This window comes from Dermacentor albipictus, chromosome 2, assembly GCF_038994185.2.
Source record: "Dermacentor albipictus isolate Rhodes 1998 colony chromosome 2, USDA_Dalb.pri_finalv2, whole genome shotgun sequence".
Taxonomy (NCBI): domain Eukaryota; kingdom Metazoa; phylum Arthropoda; class Arachnida; order Ixodida; family Ixodidae; genus Dermacentor; species Dermacentor albipictus.
Genome location: NC_091822.1, coordinates 28,668,048 through 28,682,537, shown reverse-complemented (window position 1 = coordinate 28,682,537; position 14,490 = coordinate 28,668,048). Strand labels below are relative to the sequence as shown.

General features: G+C 43.2%; 1 protein-coding gene across 1 annotated transcript in view; it reads right to left on the bottom strand.

The window, feature by feature from the left end:
- The window catches only part of LOC139055672 (uncharacterized), a 142,942-nt gene extending 129,928 nt beyond the window's left edge, over positions 1-13,014 (bottom strand). The window contains exon 1 of the mRNA XM_070533202.1: positions 12,895-13,014. Within this exon, the coding sequence (XP_070389303.1) occupies positions 12,895-13,014 (120 nt within the window). The remainder of the gene's footprint in view (positions 1-12,894) is intronic.
- Between the last annotated feature and the right edge of the window lie 1,476 nt (positions 13,015-14,490).

Here is a 14,490-nt window from a genome sequence, read left to right as displayed (position 1 = left end):
TATTGTTTGGTAGCTGATGGTAGTTCAAGGCATTCGTTGAACACGGCAACCAAGTCATTCGCTGTTTCAATTTCATTTGAATTCAAATCATACATCACAAGGTAGAATCCATGTATCTAAAGGTTTCAGAAAGCTTTGTCATCGCTAGTTTTCCTTTTAGAAGTGTCGTGATGGGCGAGAAACAGGTCGCTCAAGGCCAGGCATAGTCCGATACACTCCTTCCTCCTGAAGATAGATGAGCCGGTCACATTCAACAAGGGTAGACTTTAGATAAAACGTGCACTGCACTTAAGGTGTCATATATCGCTTCCCTTTCTAGTGCGGCAAACTGTACATGGGACAGACTGGCAGATTCCTCAATGACAGCTTAAGAGAACACAAGCAAAAAGTGAACTGTTATCGAGATGGTCTTCGCCCGAAGGGCGAAGACCAGAAAAAATGCCGCGGATGTGGCATGCTCACACCATCAGAGGATCATCAATGTGATCCCAAGTGCGCCATCTGTGGTGGGGCACACCAAACGGCAGACCGCAAGTGCAAACAGCGCTTCCAGGTGCCATACATCGTGCGCCAAAGACGGCGGCGCCGCAGGCGCGCACAGCACGCGCAGCGGGCGGCAGGACCGCGTGGCTTCGACACAGCTAGCGGCGGAGGAGCAATGGCGGGAGAGAAACCCTTCTACTACCCCCATCGCAACATATCGGCATCGAGAGGACGCTCCCGCTCCCGATCCAGAGGGCGATCCAGCAGATCGCGCTCTCGCTCCAGAGGGCGCGACAATAGCAGCAGACGCTCCCTTTCGAGAGGACGATCGGCTTCCAGGGTCCGAATCCAGGAACCAATGTCCTGGGCAGACAAGGCCAGGATGAGCATCTCAAGCGGCAAACAGGTAACACAGGGCATCTCGCCGGAGCATAAAAGAGAGCAATCTGAGATTTTAATGCTTAAGAAGGAAAATGCAGAGCTAAAAGAGGCACTACGGACGCTGAGGGCTGAGTTCGAGCTCTTCCGTAACTCGCGTGACCCCCGCGAAGTAGCCTTACCCATCCCAGTACAAGCAGAAGGGTCGAATAAGCGCAAAGCTATTTCCCCCCCTGCGACCACGGAAAGAGAGCCAATGCAAACTGACGAGTCCCCCGCTCATGACCCTAAGCCAGAACCAAACATACTCGCGTCTTTGAAGGTAATTGAGGAATCGCTCACGCAGATGAGAGAGGCCTTAGCTATTCAATCTAGCACTGTCGGGCATTTGGACAGTAACATCTCCCACCTAACACGTAAAGTTGGCATCATCGAGTCTAAAATGAAAATGATAGACGCTAGCAAAATCAAAAGCATCTCCACTGGCACCACTGCAAAAGCTAAGAAAGTACAGCAGGATCCCGATAACACGAGTCCCCTGCAGGCTCTGCTAGCTCAATAGAAATCAAAATGGCGGGACAAACCGGAAACCTAATTATCTGGCAGTGGAATTGCGCCAGCTTCTTAAGGCGCAAGGCTGCTCTATTGCAGCTCATCAAAGCACAAGCGATAATGCCGCACGTCCTGCTCTTGCAAGAAACACTTAGTGAGAAGGTAAATTTATCGGGCTACCGTTCGGTTAGCCAAAAAGGAGAAAATGGCAGAGGTATTGCCACATTCGTCAGGAAAGACACCTCTTTTCAGGAGCACGAAGTCAAAATTTGTAACTCGGATAAGAAATCCGGTCTCGAGGCACAGTTAATTGAAATCATCCCCCACGGAAAAATTCGACGAAAGATCTTCATTCTCAACCTGTACAGCTCTCCTTCCGCTCATAAGCATAATCTCCACTCACTACTAAATAGGGTCGCAACCGCTGCGAAATCGCAGCCCTTAATAGTCGCAGGAGATTTCAACGCTCCCCACCCGGCTTGGGGTTATATAACACGAACAAAGAAAGGGGCCAACCTAGTTGCAGCGAGTACAGACCTAAACCTGACGCTGGTCTCGGACCCACGTTTCCCCACGAGGCTGGGAAACTCGGTCGCCAGAGACACGACCCCTGATCTCAGCTTCACTAGAAATGCTGTGGCCACGTAGTCCAACTTACAGGAGAACTTGGGGAGCGACCACTACATAATAGAACTCAGGATGGAAATAATAGCAGCTCCTCCCAAAACCTATAAGTACACAGACTGGGACCTCTTTAGGAAAATAAGAGGTGAAGATGAGGCAGTATACGACACGTTCAGTGAACTGCTTGTACAGATACAAATGGATGTCGAGAAGGCCACCAAGGAAATAGTTACGGATTTTGATGCCCCAGGGATGGATGCAAGGTTAGCGCATCTCCTGGAAGCCAAGCGCTCTCTCCTCGAGAGATGGAAGACACAAAGACTCAATCGCAGGCTACGGAAAAAGATCGCGGAGCTGAATAAACTCATTGAGGAGCATTGCTCAGAACTTAATAAACAGCAATGGAGAGACGCCTGCTCGGCAGCGGATGGAAAAATGCGCAAAGGAGGCAAATGGACCCTCTTCAAACATCTCTTAGACGATGGACAATCCAAATGTAATCAGAGACTAGTCATAGACCGATTAATTAATAAGGAAAAAATGGAAGGCATCTCAGAGGCCTCCATATTTCGGAAACTAGCGAACAAATACCTTCCCATTGGCCAAAGCCCAGGTTCTCCCCTCCCTCAGTATGAGGGCGCGCCTGCCCCAGAGCTGGACGTCCCCTTCTCGGAAGCTGAGATCAGGGAAGTGCTGCAGAATTTAAATGGAAGGTCTGCCCCAGGCCCCGACGGAGTTACAAACCGGCTCTTAAGAAATTTGGACGACAAAGCAATTCAAGCTTTAGTGAAGGAGATAAATGAGGTATGGGAGGAAGGCGTTGTACCGGAGAGTTGGAAGAAGGCCACAGTGGTCTTAATCCCCAAGCCAGGTAAATCACCCAGCTTGGAGAACCTCCGTCCTATCTCCCTTACTTCTTGCATTAGCAAAGTAGCGGAACATGCAGTGCATATCAGGATATCGAGACATATTGAGTGCAACGAACTATTCCCGTACAATATGGTTGGTTTCAGGCCCTTGCTTTCAACGCAGGATGTTATGCTCCTGCTCAAAACACAGATAATCGACTCTCAAAGCAAAGATGTAAAAGGCGTCCTCGCACTGGATCTATCCAAGGCATTCGATACAATTGCACATGACTATATCCTTCAGGAGATATCGGCCTTGAACTTAGGAGTTAAATTCTTCTCCTTCGTTGCATCCTTCCTCGAAAGCAGGACGGCGGCCATAAAGTTGAGGCAATCAGTCTCGGAATACTTCACACTCGGAAACAGGGGTACTCCCCAAGGGGCAGTTATCTCACCCCTTCTGTTTAATATAGCAATGCGCAAGTTGTCGGAAAGCCTTGCAGCAATTCCTTGCGTAGGTCATGCATTATATGCTGACGATATTACAATCTGGTGTCCTGGAGGATCGGAGGCTACGGTCGAACAAGCTCTACAGGAGGCTCTGGATGTTACAGAGTCTTTCTTGAAAGGTACGGGACTGGCACTCTCGCCTGGAAAGTCGGAACTCCTGCTGTACAGACAGGCTAGACGAGGTGCTAGGGGACTCACCCCACTCGATCAGGTGCCAATTAGCGTTCGTACCAGAGATGGGCACACCATCCCGAGAGTAGACTCTATCAAAATACTAGGGCTTTCAATAAACTCAAAGGGATGCAACGCTAAGACTATAGCCCAACTCACCACGAAAACTGAAAACATTATTAGATTAATCATGAGAGTGTCCAACAAGAAAGGTGGCATAGGCGAGGATATACTCCTTAGGGCTCACCATGCTTTCCTCATCAGCCATGTCATTTACATAGTCGCAGCCCTCAATTGGACGAAAACAGAAATGGATAAATTAGACAGGCTTATGCGCAAAAGTATCAAAAAGGTGATCGGCGTGCCAATCACGGCTAGCACAGAGAAACTCATGACATTGGGAGTACACAACACAACTTCGGAATTAATAGAAGCACAAAGATCAGCACAAATTATTAGATTATCAAACTCCAAAGCAGGCAGAAGACTTCTGGATGCGGCCGGCCTCCGTCCTAGCTTCAATCAGGAAAATATCACGCAACTTGATATTCAGACAAGGAACTCCTTTATTGTAGACCCTTTTCCAAGAAATGTCCACCCCCAACACAATAAAGGTCGAAGGTTAGCGAGGGCTAGAGCTTTCTTAAAGAACATATCCGGAACGGAGACCTTTGTTGACGCGGCGCGACACGCCAGTGCCAACAAGTTCTCCGTAGCCGTAGTCAATGACAGGGGAGAACTCCTCTCGGCAGCCTCGCTGAAAACCTCCTCGGTCGATGTGGCGGAACAGGCTGCTATAGCTCTCGCATTACTTGACTCAAAACGCACTACGGTGTACACGGACTCCCGAGCAGCTGTTAGAGCATTCGCATCGGGATTGATAGCCAAAGAAGCAGCCAGGATTCTAAACGGCAAACACACCCCTCTGACACTGTTCACCACATAGTCTGGTTCCCAGCTCACATGGGACCAGGACGTATTACCGGGTCACCTGAACCCCAATGAGATAGCCCACGACCGTGCGCGAGGTTTCGTATGCCGCGACGGGATGGTGTCTCGGGTGAGTTCGGGAGAGCTCGTCCACAGTGATCCACTGGTTACCTTTCAGGAAATCACCTCTCATTACAGAGGGAATAGGCAGAGTTTTCCTTTCCCCCATCATAAGCTCAACAGGCCACAAGCTAGCACGCTTCGCATGCTCCAGGACGGGGTCCTACCCCTCCTAGGGGCTTTTTGAACAAGCTCCACCCGGACATCGATCCACTCTGCCCAGATTGCGGCACTGATTTTAGCTCACTAAACCACATGCTCTGGCTGTGCCCTGTGTTACAGGATTTTTAATACAGAAGAAGACTGGACGAAGGCCATCACAGACCCGAGACAGGACGTCCAGCTCCTGGCTGTCCAGAGGGCCCGTGAACGAGCGGAGAGGCATGGCCTCTCTGTTCCGACATGGGACTAGCCAGCGGCTGGGTAGGGACCTGCAGGCCCCCGCTTAGCTCCTCAGGACCACAATAAAGTCATTTGCTGCTGCTGTTATCGAGATGGACAGGTCTCTGTGCATTGGTATGATTGCGGGTGTAAACCGCTGTTCTATGATTGCCTAGTCGTGTTTAGAAATTATTATTATTATTATTATTATTATTATTATTATTATTATTATTATTATTATTATTATTATTATTATTATTATTATTATTATTATTATTATTATTATTATTATTATTATTGGGACACATTTTGTACTTACGTTAATAGCATTTTACATAAAGTGGACGTTTTTGTTCTTACTGAAATAAATATATGCTCGTCCGAGACTAACCTGTTCACTCTTCCAGGATTCGTTTCCTTTTGGTTCACTCGAGACACTCAAAGAGGCGGAGGGATAGCAATTTTCGTACAGGATACTTCGAGTGTGAACAGGTAGCGGCTAATTTTTCTAGTGCGGAATCTTCGGCACTGAACATTTCAAACCAACTTAGTCATATTTCACTCTTGGCAATATATAGACCACCCTCAAGTAGCCTGTCCTTGTTTCTCAATGAGCTGGAGGCTCATTTACAAAGAACGACGTTAGTTCCTAACGTATGCCTAGTAGGCGATTTCAATATAGATATTCTTAATCCCATTGCAACCTCGGTATGCGATTACTTAGATATCATTGCAAAACATGGCCTTGAAAGTATTATTGATCTTCCAACTAGGGAAGAATTGCTTCTTAATAATTTAGTAAAGTCTTGTATTGATCACTTCAACATCCGCACGGAGTCTGCTTCAGTTCATGGTGCAGTGTTACAACAGAAAGTTGCCGACCATTACTTCATAGCTTGTCAGTTACGCTTTCCTTCTCGGTCGTTATCATGTTCTAGCCCCAACACTTGCCACGCTGTTACCGATACGGCTACTTTTGATAAGCTGGTCGCCTTGTTCGATTGGCCAGGCCTGCTTGAAAATACCGACAGGCTCGAGCTATATAATGAATTTTCACGTTCGATGGACATTATATATAAGTCCAGTGAAAGGGTAATTTACGTTCGCCAACGCCACCCGAACCAGCCCTGGTTGAACAGCATGATATTATCCGCTATCAAAGAAAAAGACCTGCTTTGGCAACGGTGCAGACGTTCGCCTAATAATTGCATTTTGCGTACACAATTTAAAACTTCTCGAAATAAAGTAAATGCCCTTATTCGTGCAGCCAAGCGTTCGTACAACAGAAACCGCTTTCATGAATCTCGTAGAAATCCTAAGAAAACATGGTCTCTGATAAACGAGGTGAGGGGACTACCTTCAAATTCGGCTAAACATATTCAGAATCATTTTGATTCAGATTTATCAACAGTCGTTGACAATTTCAACCAATTTTTCTCTCAGTTTTCTGGGGTATCTAAGCAATCATGCTACACTGGTAGCACTGCTACTCCTGTAATTGAATCCGCTTTCCTGCCCACTATGACGGAAGAAGAGCTTTACTCGTTATTAGGCAGCTTTGGCAGGCATCCATCACCAGGTATCGATAAAATTCGCATGTTTGATCTATGCAGGAACTTCGGCTTTCTGAAAAATGTCTTGCTAGAAATCCTAAATGAGATAATTACAAGCGGAAGTATTCCTACGCGGTTACAAACCGCCGTAGTTCGACCACTTCTAAAAGGTGGTGAAGCTAAGTGTGTGCATAATTATCGCCCATTTCTATCCTGCCTAGTATAGCAAAAGTTCTAGAAAAACATGTCTTCTTAGTAATGAACAGCTTTATTAACAAAGCGGGGGGTTTCCCGACTGTCAATACGGTTTTATTGAAAAAAGGGGCACTCAGGCTTTATTAGAAGAATTGAGTGACCATTTATTTTCTTCACTTGAAAAAAATCTTGTTTGTTGCGCACTTTTTTTAGATGTGGCAAAAGCCTTTGACACGGTATGCCATTCGATTTTGCTAGAGAAACTCTACAATTCAGGTTTTTGAGGACCTTTCTTCCGATTGCTACGCAATTTTCTTACAGATCGCTCCCAAATTGTTTCCATTTCAGACATTTGCAGTTCCCGTGTTTTTCTGAAGGCCGGTGTGCCACAAGGTGCCATACTGTCTCCCTTACTTTTTAATATATACGTTAAGGACATGTGCCACGTGCTATCTGTCTGCAAGTTATTTCAATATGCAGACGATACTGCAATTTTAGCCACACATGTGAATTTTCCAGACGCATTCTCAATACTTCAAAACGACGTCGGGAAATTAATGGATTATCTTGGTGCAAATGTAATTGACATCAATCATTTTAAATCAAAGTTGGTTTGCTTCCATAGCCCTCTGAAACGTGTTTCACTTTCTTCTTCACTTTATCTGCACAGCTCTCGATGTATTAATTGTTCCTGCCCTCCAATAAAATTTTCGGACTCTGTGAAGTATGTGGGCATATGGTTTCACTCTAGTCTTCTTTTTTCTACTCACTTGTCTTACACATGTGCCAAACTTCGTAAAATCGTCTGTTTACTGTACCGCATCAAAGTATTTTTACCCTTGTCTGTTAGGAAACTTTTGGTCCACTCGTTAGCCTACAGTGTGCTCAGATATGGTATTACAACATTTGTACATTGTTCTAGTACCTGGCATCACCGTGTAAATAGGTTGATAAAGTGTATGTTAAAAAGTGTTACTTATGACGTACACAGACCACAAGGGATGAACCTTTTTCAGATGCTAAAAATGCCAAATATGCGCTCACTGTTTGTTCAAACAGTGGTATTGAAACACTTCTGGTCGGATACGTTTAAAATCCCCACTGTGCCTTGCCGTCCTTTACGGCGTGCACCTGCTTTTTCAGTTCCTCACACACGAACCAGATTTGGCTGATATACTCGAGCCTTTTATGTTCCAGATATATTCAATGCACTTCCTTCTGAAATTTCTTCCTGTAAGTCTGTACGCGAAATTCGCAAAACTTTAAGGGCATTGTACACAGAATGATTATAGGCGTCGTATTTTTATTTCTCCTGTCATTGTTGAAACATGTTTTCGCTCTGGTCCTTTCTTCGCTTCTCTTTTTCTTTGTTGTTGTTTTTTCGTGATTCTCTTTTTTTTGCCTTGTACTTTATCAGTCGCTACCTTAGTTTTCAATGTCTTTTTGTTTTATTTTTCTTGCAAAAGAAAGAAAACTCAGTTTCTGGATGAGTCTTGTTATTGACTGCCGGGTTTCGCGTGACAAGCCACTGTGATGGCTTAGGCGAACCCGATTTCTGTACTTGTACTTGCAGATTTGATAATAATAATAATAATAATAATAATAATAATAATAATAATAATAATAATAATAATAATAATAATAATAATAATAATAATAATAATAATAATAATAATTATTATTATTATTATTATTATTACATTTTTATTATTATTATTATGTTCTCGTTATATGTTCTATATGTTCCCGTTAAATGAATACACATGTTGCAGTATAATACGGACTAACCGTAGAGGCGGCGGCATTGCTATATTTGTAAATTCAAAATCTGACATTTCACTGGTAGACTTTATGTTCAGACGTGCGGAATGCCTCGCCGTAAGGGTTCATTCTGTAAATTATGAACTGTTATTGTTAGCAGTGTATCGGCCCCCAAGTAATAGTGCAACTCGTTTTGTCTTGGAACTAGAAGAAGCGTTGAACAGCTGGTCATCAATATATCAAGTTTGCCTGGCAGGGGATTTCAATACTAACATTCTGTGTCCAACAAACATCTTAGTATCAGATTATTTACCCGTTTTGGCATCTTGTGGTTTCACGTCAACTGTGATTGCCCCGACAAGAGAGGAAATTTTGAATGGGCGTTTTGTAACGTCTTGCTTAGACCATATTGCGGTTCGAATGCCTAATCATTCGCTCACTTCTTGTGTTAATCGTAGATTATCTGACCACTATGCTGTCGCATGCCATGTATCCCTAAGTGTATCGTTCATTGGCACGCAGTATTCAAGTGACAAGGTCAGAACCACGTCAGAATTTCAGATTCAGTTTGTGGATGAAAAGAAACTTGAAAGCCTCATTGTGAATTTTACCCGGTCTTCGTTGATTGACGGTAGGCCCCCAGACCAAGTGTACGATAGCTTTTGTGAGCGTCTAGCACACTTTGAAAGGCACTGCACAATTTTGAGGAAAAAATGCAGGGAAAGCTATCCATGGATTAATTCCGATAATTTAGAAGCCATATCTCACAGGGATTGGCTATGGAAATAAAATAAACGCACCCCGAACAATAAAGACCTCCAATTAGAATATAAGATTGCAAGAAATAAAGTAGTTGCTCTTCTCCGTGGTGGAAAACGTCGCTTTTTCTTACACAAATTTAATCAATCGTCCAAAATGGCTAGCAAAACTTGGTCGCTGATAAACCACCCCAGAGGGAAATCCGGGACTGTGAAATCGGTGATAGAACATTTTCCTGGAAACCCTCTCGAAACAGCTGACTTGTTCAATCATTTCTTCAGTCAGACTTCAACAGAGGCGTTATCTAAGCCTCGACAAGATGTGATGCTTGGCGATTCTTTGACAGCACGTGCATTTTTACCGCGGCTTTCAAAATCTGACCTTGCCCGGATCATTTTCAGTTTTCGAACGAAAAAACCACCTGGAGTAGATGAAATATCTCCAAGCTTGCTGAGAAGAAACTTTGAGGCGCTTTCAGATATTGTGCTTTTCATATTAAATGGCTTCCTAGATACTGGAACTCTGCCGCAAAATCTAAAAACAGCTTTAGTTAAACCACTCCATAAGGCAGGAAATAAATATATTATTGAAAACTACGGACATATATCCATTTTGCCCGTATTATCTCAGGTTATAGAAAATTTTTTTGCTGGAGGTCATGACTTCTTTCATTCAAAATTTTTCAATTTTGTCTGACCGACAATTTGGTTCCCTACAAGGCCGGGGTACAATTTCGCTCCTGGAAGAATTTGCACATGATCTGTATTCTGCTTTTGAACTCAATCTCTTTAGCTGTGCTTTGTTTCTCGACGTATCCAAAGCCTTTGATTCAGTTTGTCATGACATATTACTTCGCAGAATATATCTAACTGGTTTTAGGGGCCCCTTCTATACTCTACTTCAAAACTATCTCACGGACAGGTCTCAAATAGTTGTTATAGGTACCAGATACTATAGCAGCAAATTATCCTTTGGTGCTGGTGTCATTCAATGGTCAATTATATCGCCTCTTCTGATTAACATATTTGTGAATGATTTCATTTCAGTATTCCCAAATGGTAAAGTGTATCAGTACGCAGACAATATCGTCCTTCTAACAAAACATGTTAACTACAAAAAGGCTGTTGAATATCTGCAGCATTCGGTGCATGAAGCTACGGTATGGCATTTTAAAAACAAACTTACCGTCAATCAAAAAAAGACAAAAATTATATGCTTAAAAAATCCCCTAAAGATTGGAACCGCGGTCATTCCAGTGTATCTTCATACCCAAGGCTACTTATCCTGTAAGTGTACTCCTGTCGAAAATACAAACTCAATTAAATATCTCGGCATTCATTTCGATAGTGACTTGTCATGGCATAATCACGGGGCACATGTATGCTCCAAACTAAGATCTGTTGCATGTTTACTCTTTAACATTAAATATTTGGTGCGATTTCAGACTAAAAGAATGATAGTACACTCCCTTGCATACAGCACCTTAAGGTATGGTATAACGATTTCACTTTCTGCTCCCAACGTTGGCATGAAAGATTTGATAAAGTCTTAAAAAATACATTAAAAAGTGTGCCGTATAATCGCGTGACACCATCAAACAAATATATTTTTCATGATCTTGGTTTCCCATCCTTTCAATCTTTATTCATTTCTACGGTTGTGCTGCGCCATTTCTGGACGGATGAATTTAGGCAACCGCACGCCTCCCCGCGACCACTGCGCAAAGAAAAGCGTTTCGTTGTACCGCGCGTATCTACTAGATACGAAGCAGCAAGACGCTGCGTGTATGTCGCCAAGATATTTAATAATTTGTCAGACGACTATTTTTCTGAGGGCTCTCGGTCTAAATTGAAGTGTCTATTACACATGTTATAAACGAGAAGAAAGGGGGTTAACCGAGGGGCCCGATTTTTATTAGTCATATCATAACAAGCCAAGTCATAAAAAGTCATAAGAAGTGAGTGTTTGTTGGCTTCTTATGATATTACACATGTTGTAACACAGATGTATGTACTCATTTTCCTTTTGTTTGTCGCAGTTGTGATTACTATATGATTTTGTTTCGATGCTTCGGAAACCTGATCTACGTTTATCACGCTCATTTGTTTCCCTTTTTCCTTGTTAGTTTTAAATTTGTACATGTATACTGCAACCACATCGCTTAGCTGACGATGCCGGGCCATGTCACACTAGTCACCATAGGCTTAGACGGGCCCGTTTTGGTGTACTGATTTTGTTGGGTGCTTAATAAAGATTATTATTATTATTATTATTATTATTATTATTATTATTATTATTATTATTATTATTATTATTATTATTATTATTATTATTATTATTATTTCTACAATGCTACGGACTCATGGTCCAAGCAGAGTGTAAGCAGTGAAGATAAACGCAGGCAGTATCGAACCAGAATTGGCATTTGAAATAAGTTCTTAGCAAACGATAGTAGCTCAATTTCGCTAGAAAAGATTTTTCTAAAATCATGTTGGTCGGAATTACAGAGTTCTAAAAAAATTACAACATACGCAGAAATGATGTCTTCAAAGATCTTACATGGAATGCTTGTAAAAGAGATTTGACGATAGTTTTCGGGGGATCCGAGGTTGCGTCACCTAAGGATTGGAATTACCTGCCCTAATTTCGAGTCACTGGGCAGGGTTCAGCACTCCGAAAGCTTACAAAATCACTAGCGCATATTCTACCGCCGTAGGTGCCGTTAAGTGTGACACTGCATTTTATTGTGGCCTAGTATCCTGGAATAACAACGGCTGCTGATGATTTGGTTGGTGAGGTCGAACTATCGGTATAGTATGCATGTTGTTCAACTATCTTTTGTGCCAAATACCATAGAGACAACCGAGTACAATTTCTATAGGTAGGCAGTACATGCGAGTAACTAGTAGAAATTCATCTAGAACAGAAGCGAGAATGTCCTTTGTCTCCATTGTTCTTCACGCTTTATGTTCAGGGCCTTGAAAGAGGACTGGAAAGCATTGAATTAGATTTTGATTCATGTAAGTACGTAATGATGAGGGTCTCCGGGCTGATATATATGGACGACACAGTGATACTAGCGTACAATGCAAGTGCTTTACAGATAGCCACAAATATGTACGGCAATGAATTGACATATCTAAGACTTATTGTTAGCACATTATGCCACCTTTAGGAAAACCAACGAAAACACAACTAAATAATTTCACGGATAATTTGGCAAAATAAAAAAGCCCAAATCCTTTCGTAACACCTAGATTTGGCTGCCGTGCTTGTGCTGAGAATTGTTTACGGTCTCACTATATTTGCAACATCTGCAACATTCCATCCACTATAAAATGCAGGACACTAGGAAGTGGCAGGAAGCCACTTACAAAATCATGATCGTTGTGCATAAGGCTAAGGAATAACAAGAGAAGTTCTCGAACGGCTCCATTGCGCTGTACGTCGACTTACGAGGGGAATAACTAAAGGCGTTCTATGGAGAGTGCTCACTGTTGAACATCGTTGAGACATCAGATGCATCAAATCCAGCGAATCAAATTTGGAAAAAAATGCTAGCATGTCTAGCTGGAACAAAGAATGTTCAATTAAGCAAATTTCAAGCCTTAGATCATGAGACTACTGACCTTTTCCGGTTCGAAGCCCTTCATTGGTTCCAGGCTGCAGACAGTGACCATTAGGTGTGAGCAGAAACACACAATTGCGAGAGCACGCCACATAAGCTTCACGTGCGTCGCTGGCTCCATCGTCATTTGAGGGCTAGGTGTACCAAAATAAGAGTCCTCTACGGGACCTTCGATTGCGCCGACGTCGAGACGCGTTTTCAGCGCCAAATGAGACTCCCGTTTCGTATTCTAGAACATTCTGTTTGCTATCGGCGCATGATTCAATATCGAGAGCTAATATGTGTGTGCACAAGCACAGGTGCACCTGCACGGTGTGGCCCAGCATGAGAATTGAGGCCATCGGAGACGCTTACATCAAAGTGATTTCGTTAATACCCTGGAGGTTTATCACAAAGCAATGACGCAAAAAATTAACCAAGATTTCACACGTTATTCAAGGCTTATGTGAGCATTGTAGTAAGCATAGCCCCCTTGTTGTGGTGGTGAACAACAGAGTATAGCAAAACTGTGAGTGATAAAGCTTACTTTTTATTTGGCGAACTTCTTCCCACAAAAGCAAGTGAAACTCGAAGCACAACGATAGCGGCGGACACAGTCGGCTATCGGCAAAAATCTCATCAGCTGGTCAAGCGCTTCGGCTTTCATGCATGAGTCGTCGAAGGTTCAAGCGTAATCGGTGATGCTGGCGTGTCTTCGAGAATGTACTCCACACTTAAAAAGTATAAGGTCTTACGTGGCAAAACCACGCCATATTGGGTGACTGCGGATCATTTTCGACCATCTGGAGTTTTTAACCTGCACTGGAACCTAAGTACACGGTTGTTTTGTATTTTTCCCCCATCAAAATGTGGCCGTCGTGACCAGGTTTTGATGTGACTACCTCGTGAAAGTACGGCGAGAACATACGCAACAGATAAAATAAGCGAAAGCCTTCGAGTAAGTTGCAAATCATGTAGGCGCTTCTAGCGCTGAGTGATAAGCTTAAGTTCTTAGCGGGTTAAAGGTCGTCCTAGAGAAAAGGGTAAACAAGTGCACGTGTCAGTATTCTTGAAAACATTTGTTCTACAAGGCCATGAGTGCACGACTTTGCTCGAAATTACATTCTGCTTTATTGATAGCGCTTCTGAGTAAAGATGCGATTTTCATGTGGGAGGTAAAGAACTGCGCTCCTTTCAATGAGAAATGTTGTTATCGTGTTGTTAAAGAAAGACTAACACTGCCAGAAAGAGTTTAAAAGTGTCAAAAATTTTGTTCGGCGAGCTTAAGCACAAAGCAAGCAACGGCAAGCGCTTTCAGCATTCGTCAAATACGAAGAAGCGCTTTATTCCGCACGCGCATCTATGTTGCTGCATTGCCGCCATAATCCGCCATGTTGTTCTCTAATTGTAGCAAAGCAGTGTTTTTGGAAATTCGTGCAGGGAAACAGAGGCTTTCAAAAAAGGTTTTCACACCCTTTCGTCAGGACGACGAAACGTGACGTAAAGCTGTACCCTTCCTCGAAGGGGGAAAAATCTATTCATGGGCAGCCAAATTTTGATTCTTTCGCTTAAACGAGGAAGTGAAATGTCGCACACGGAGGGCCGCCATAAATTTGCA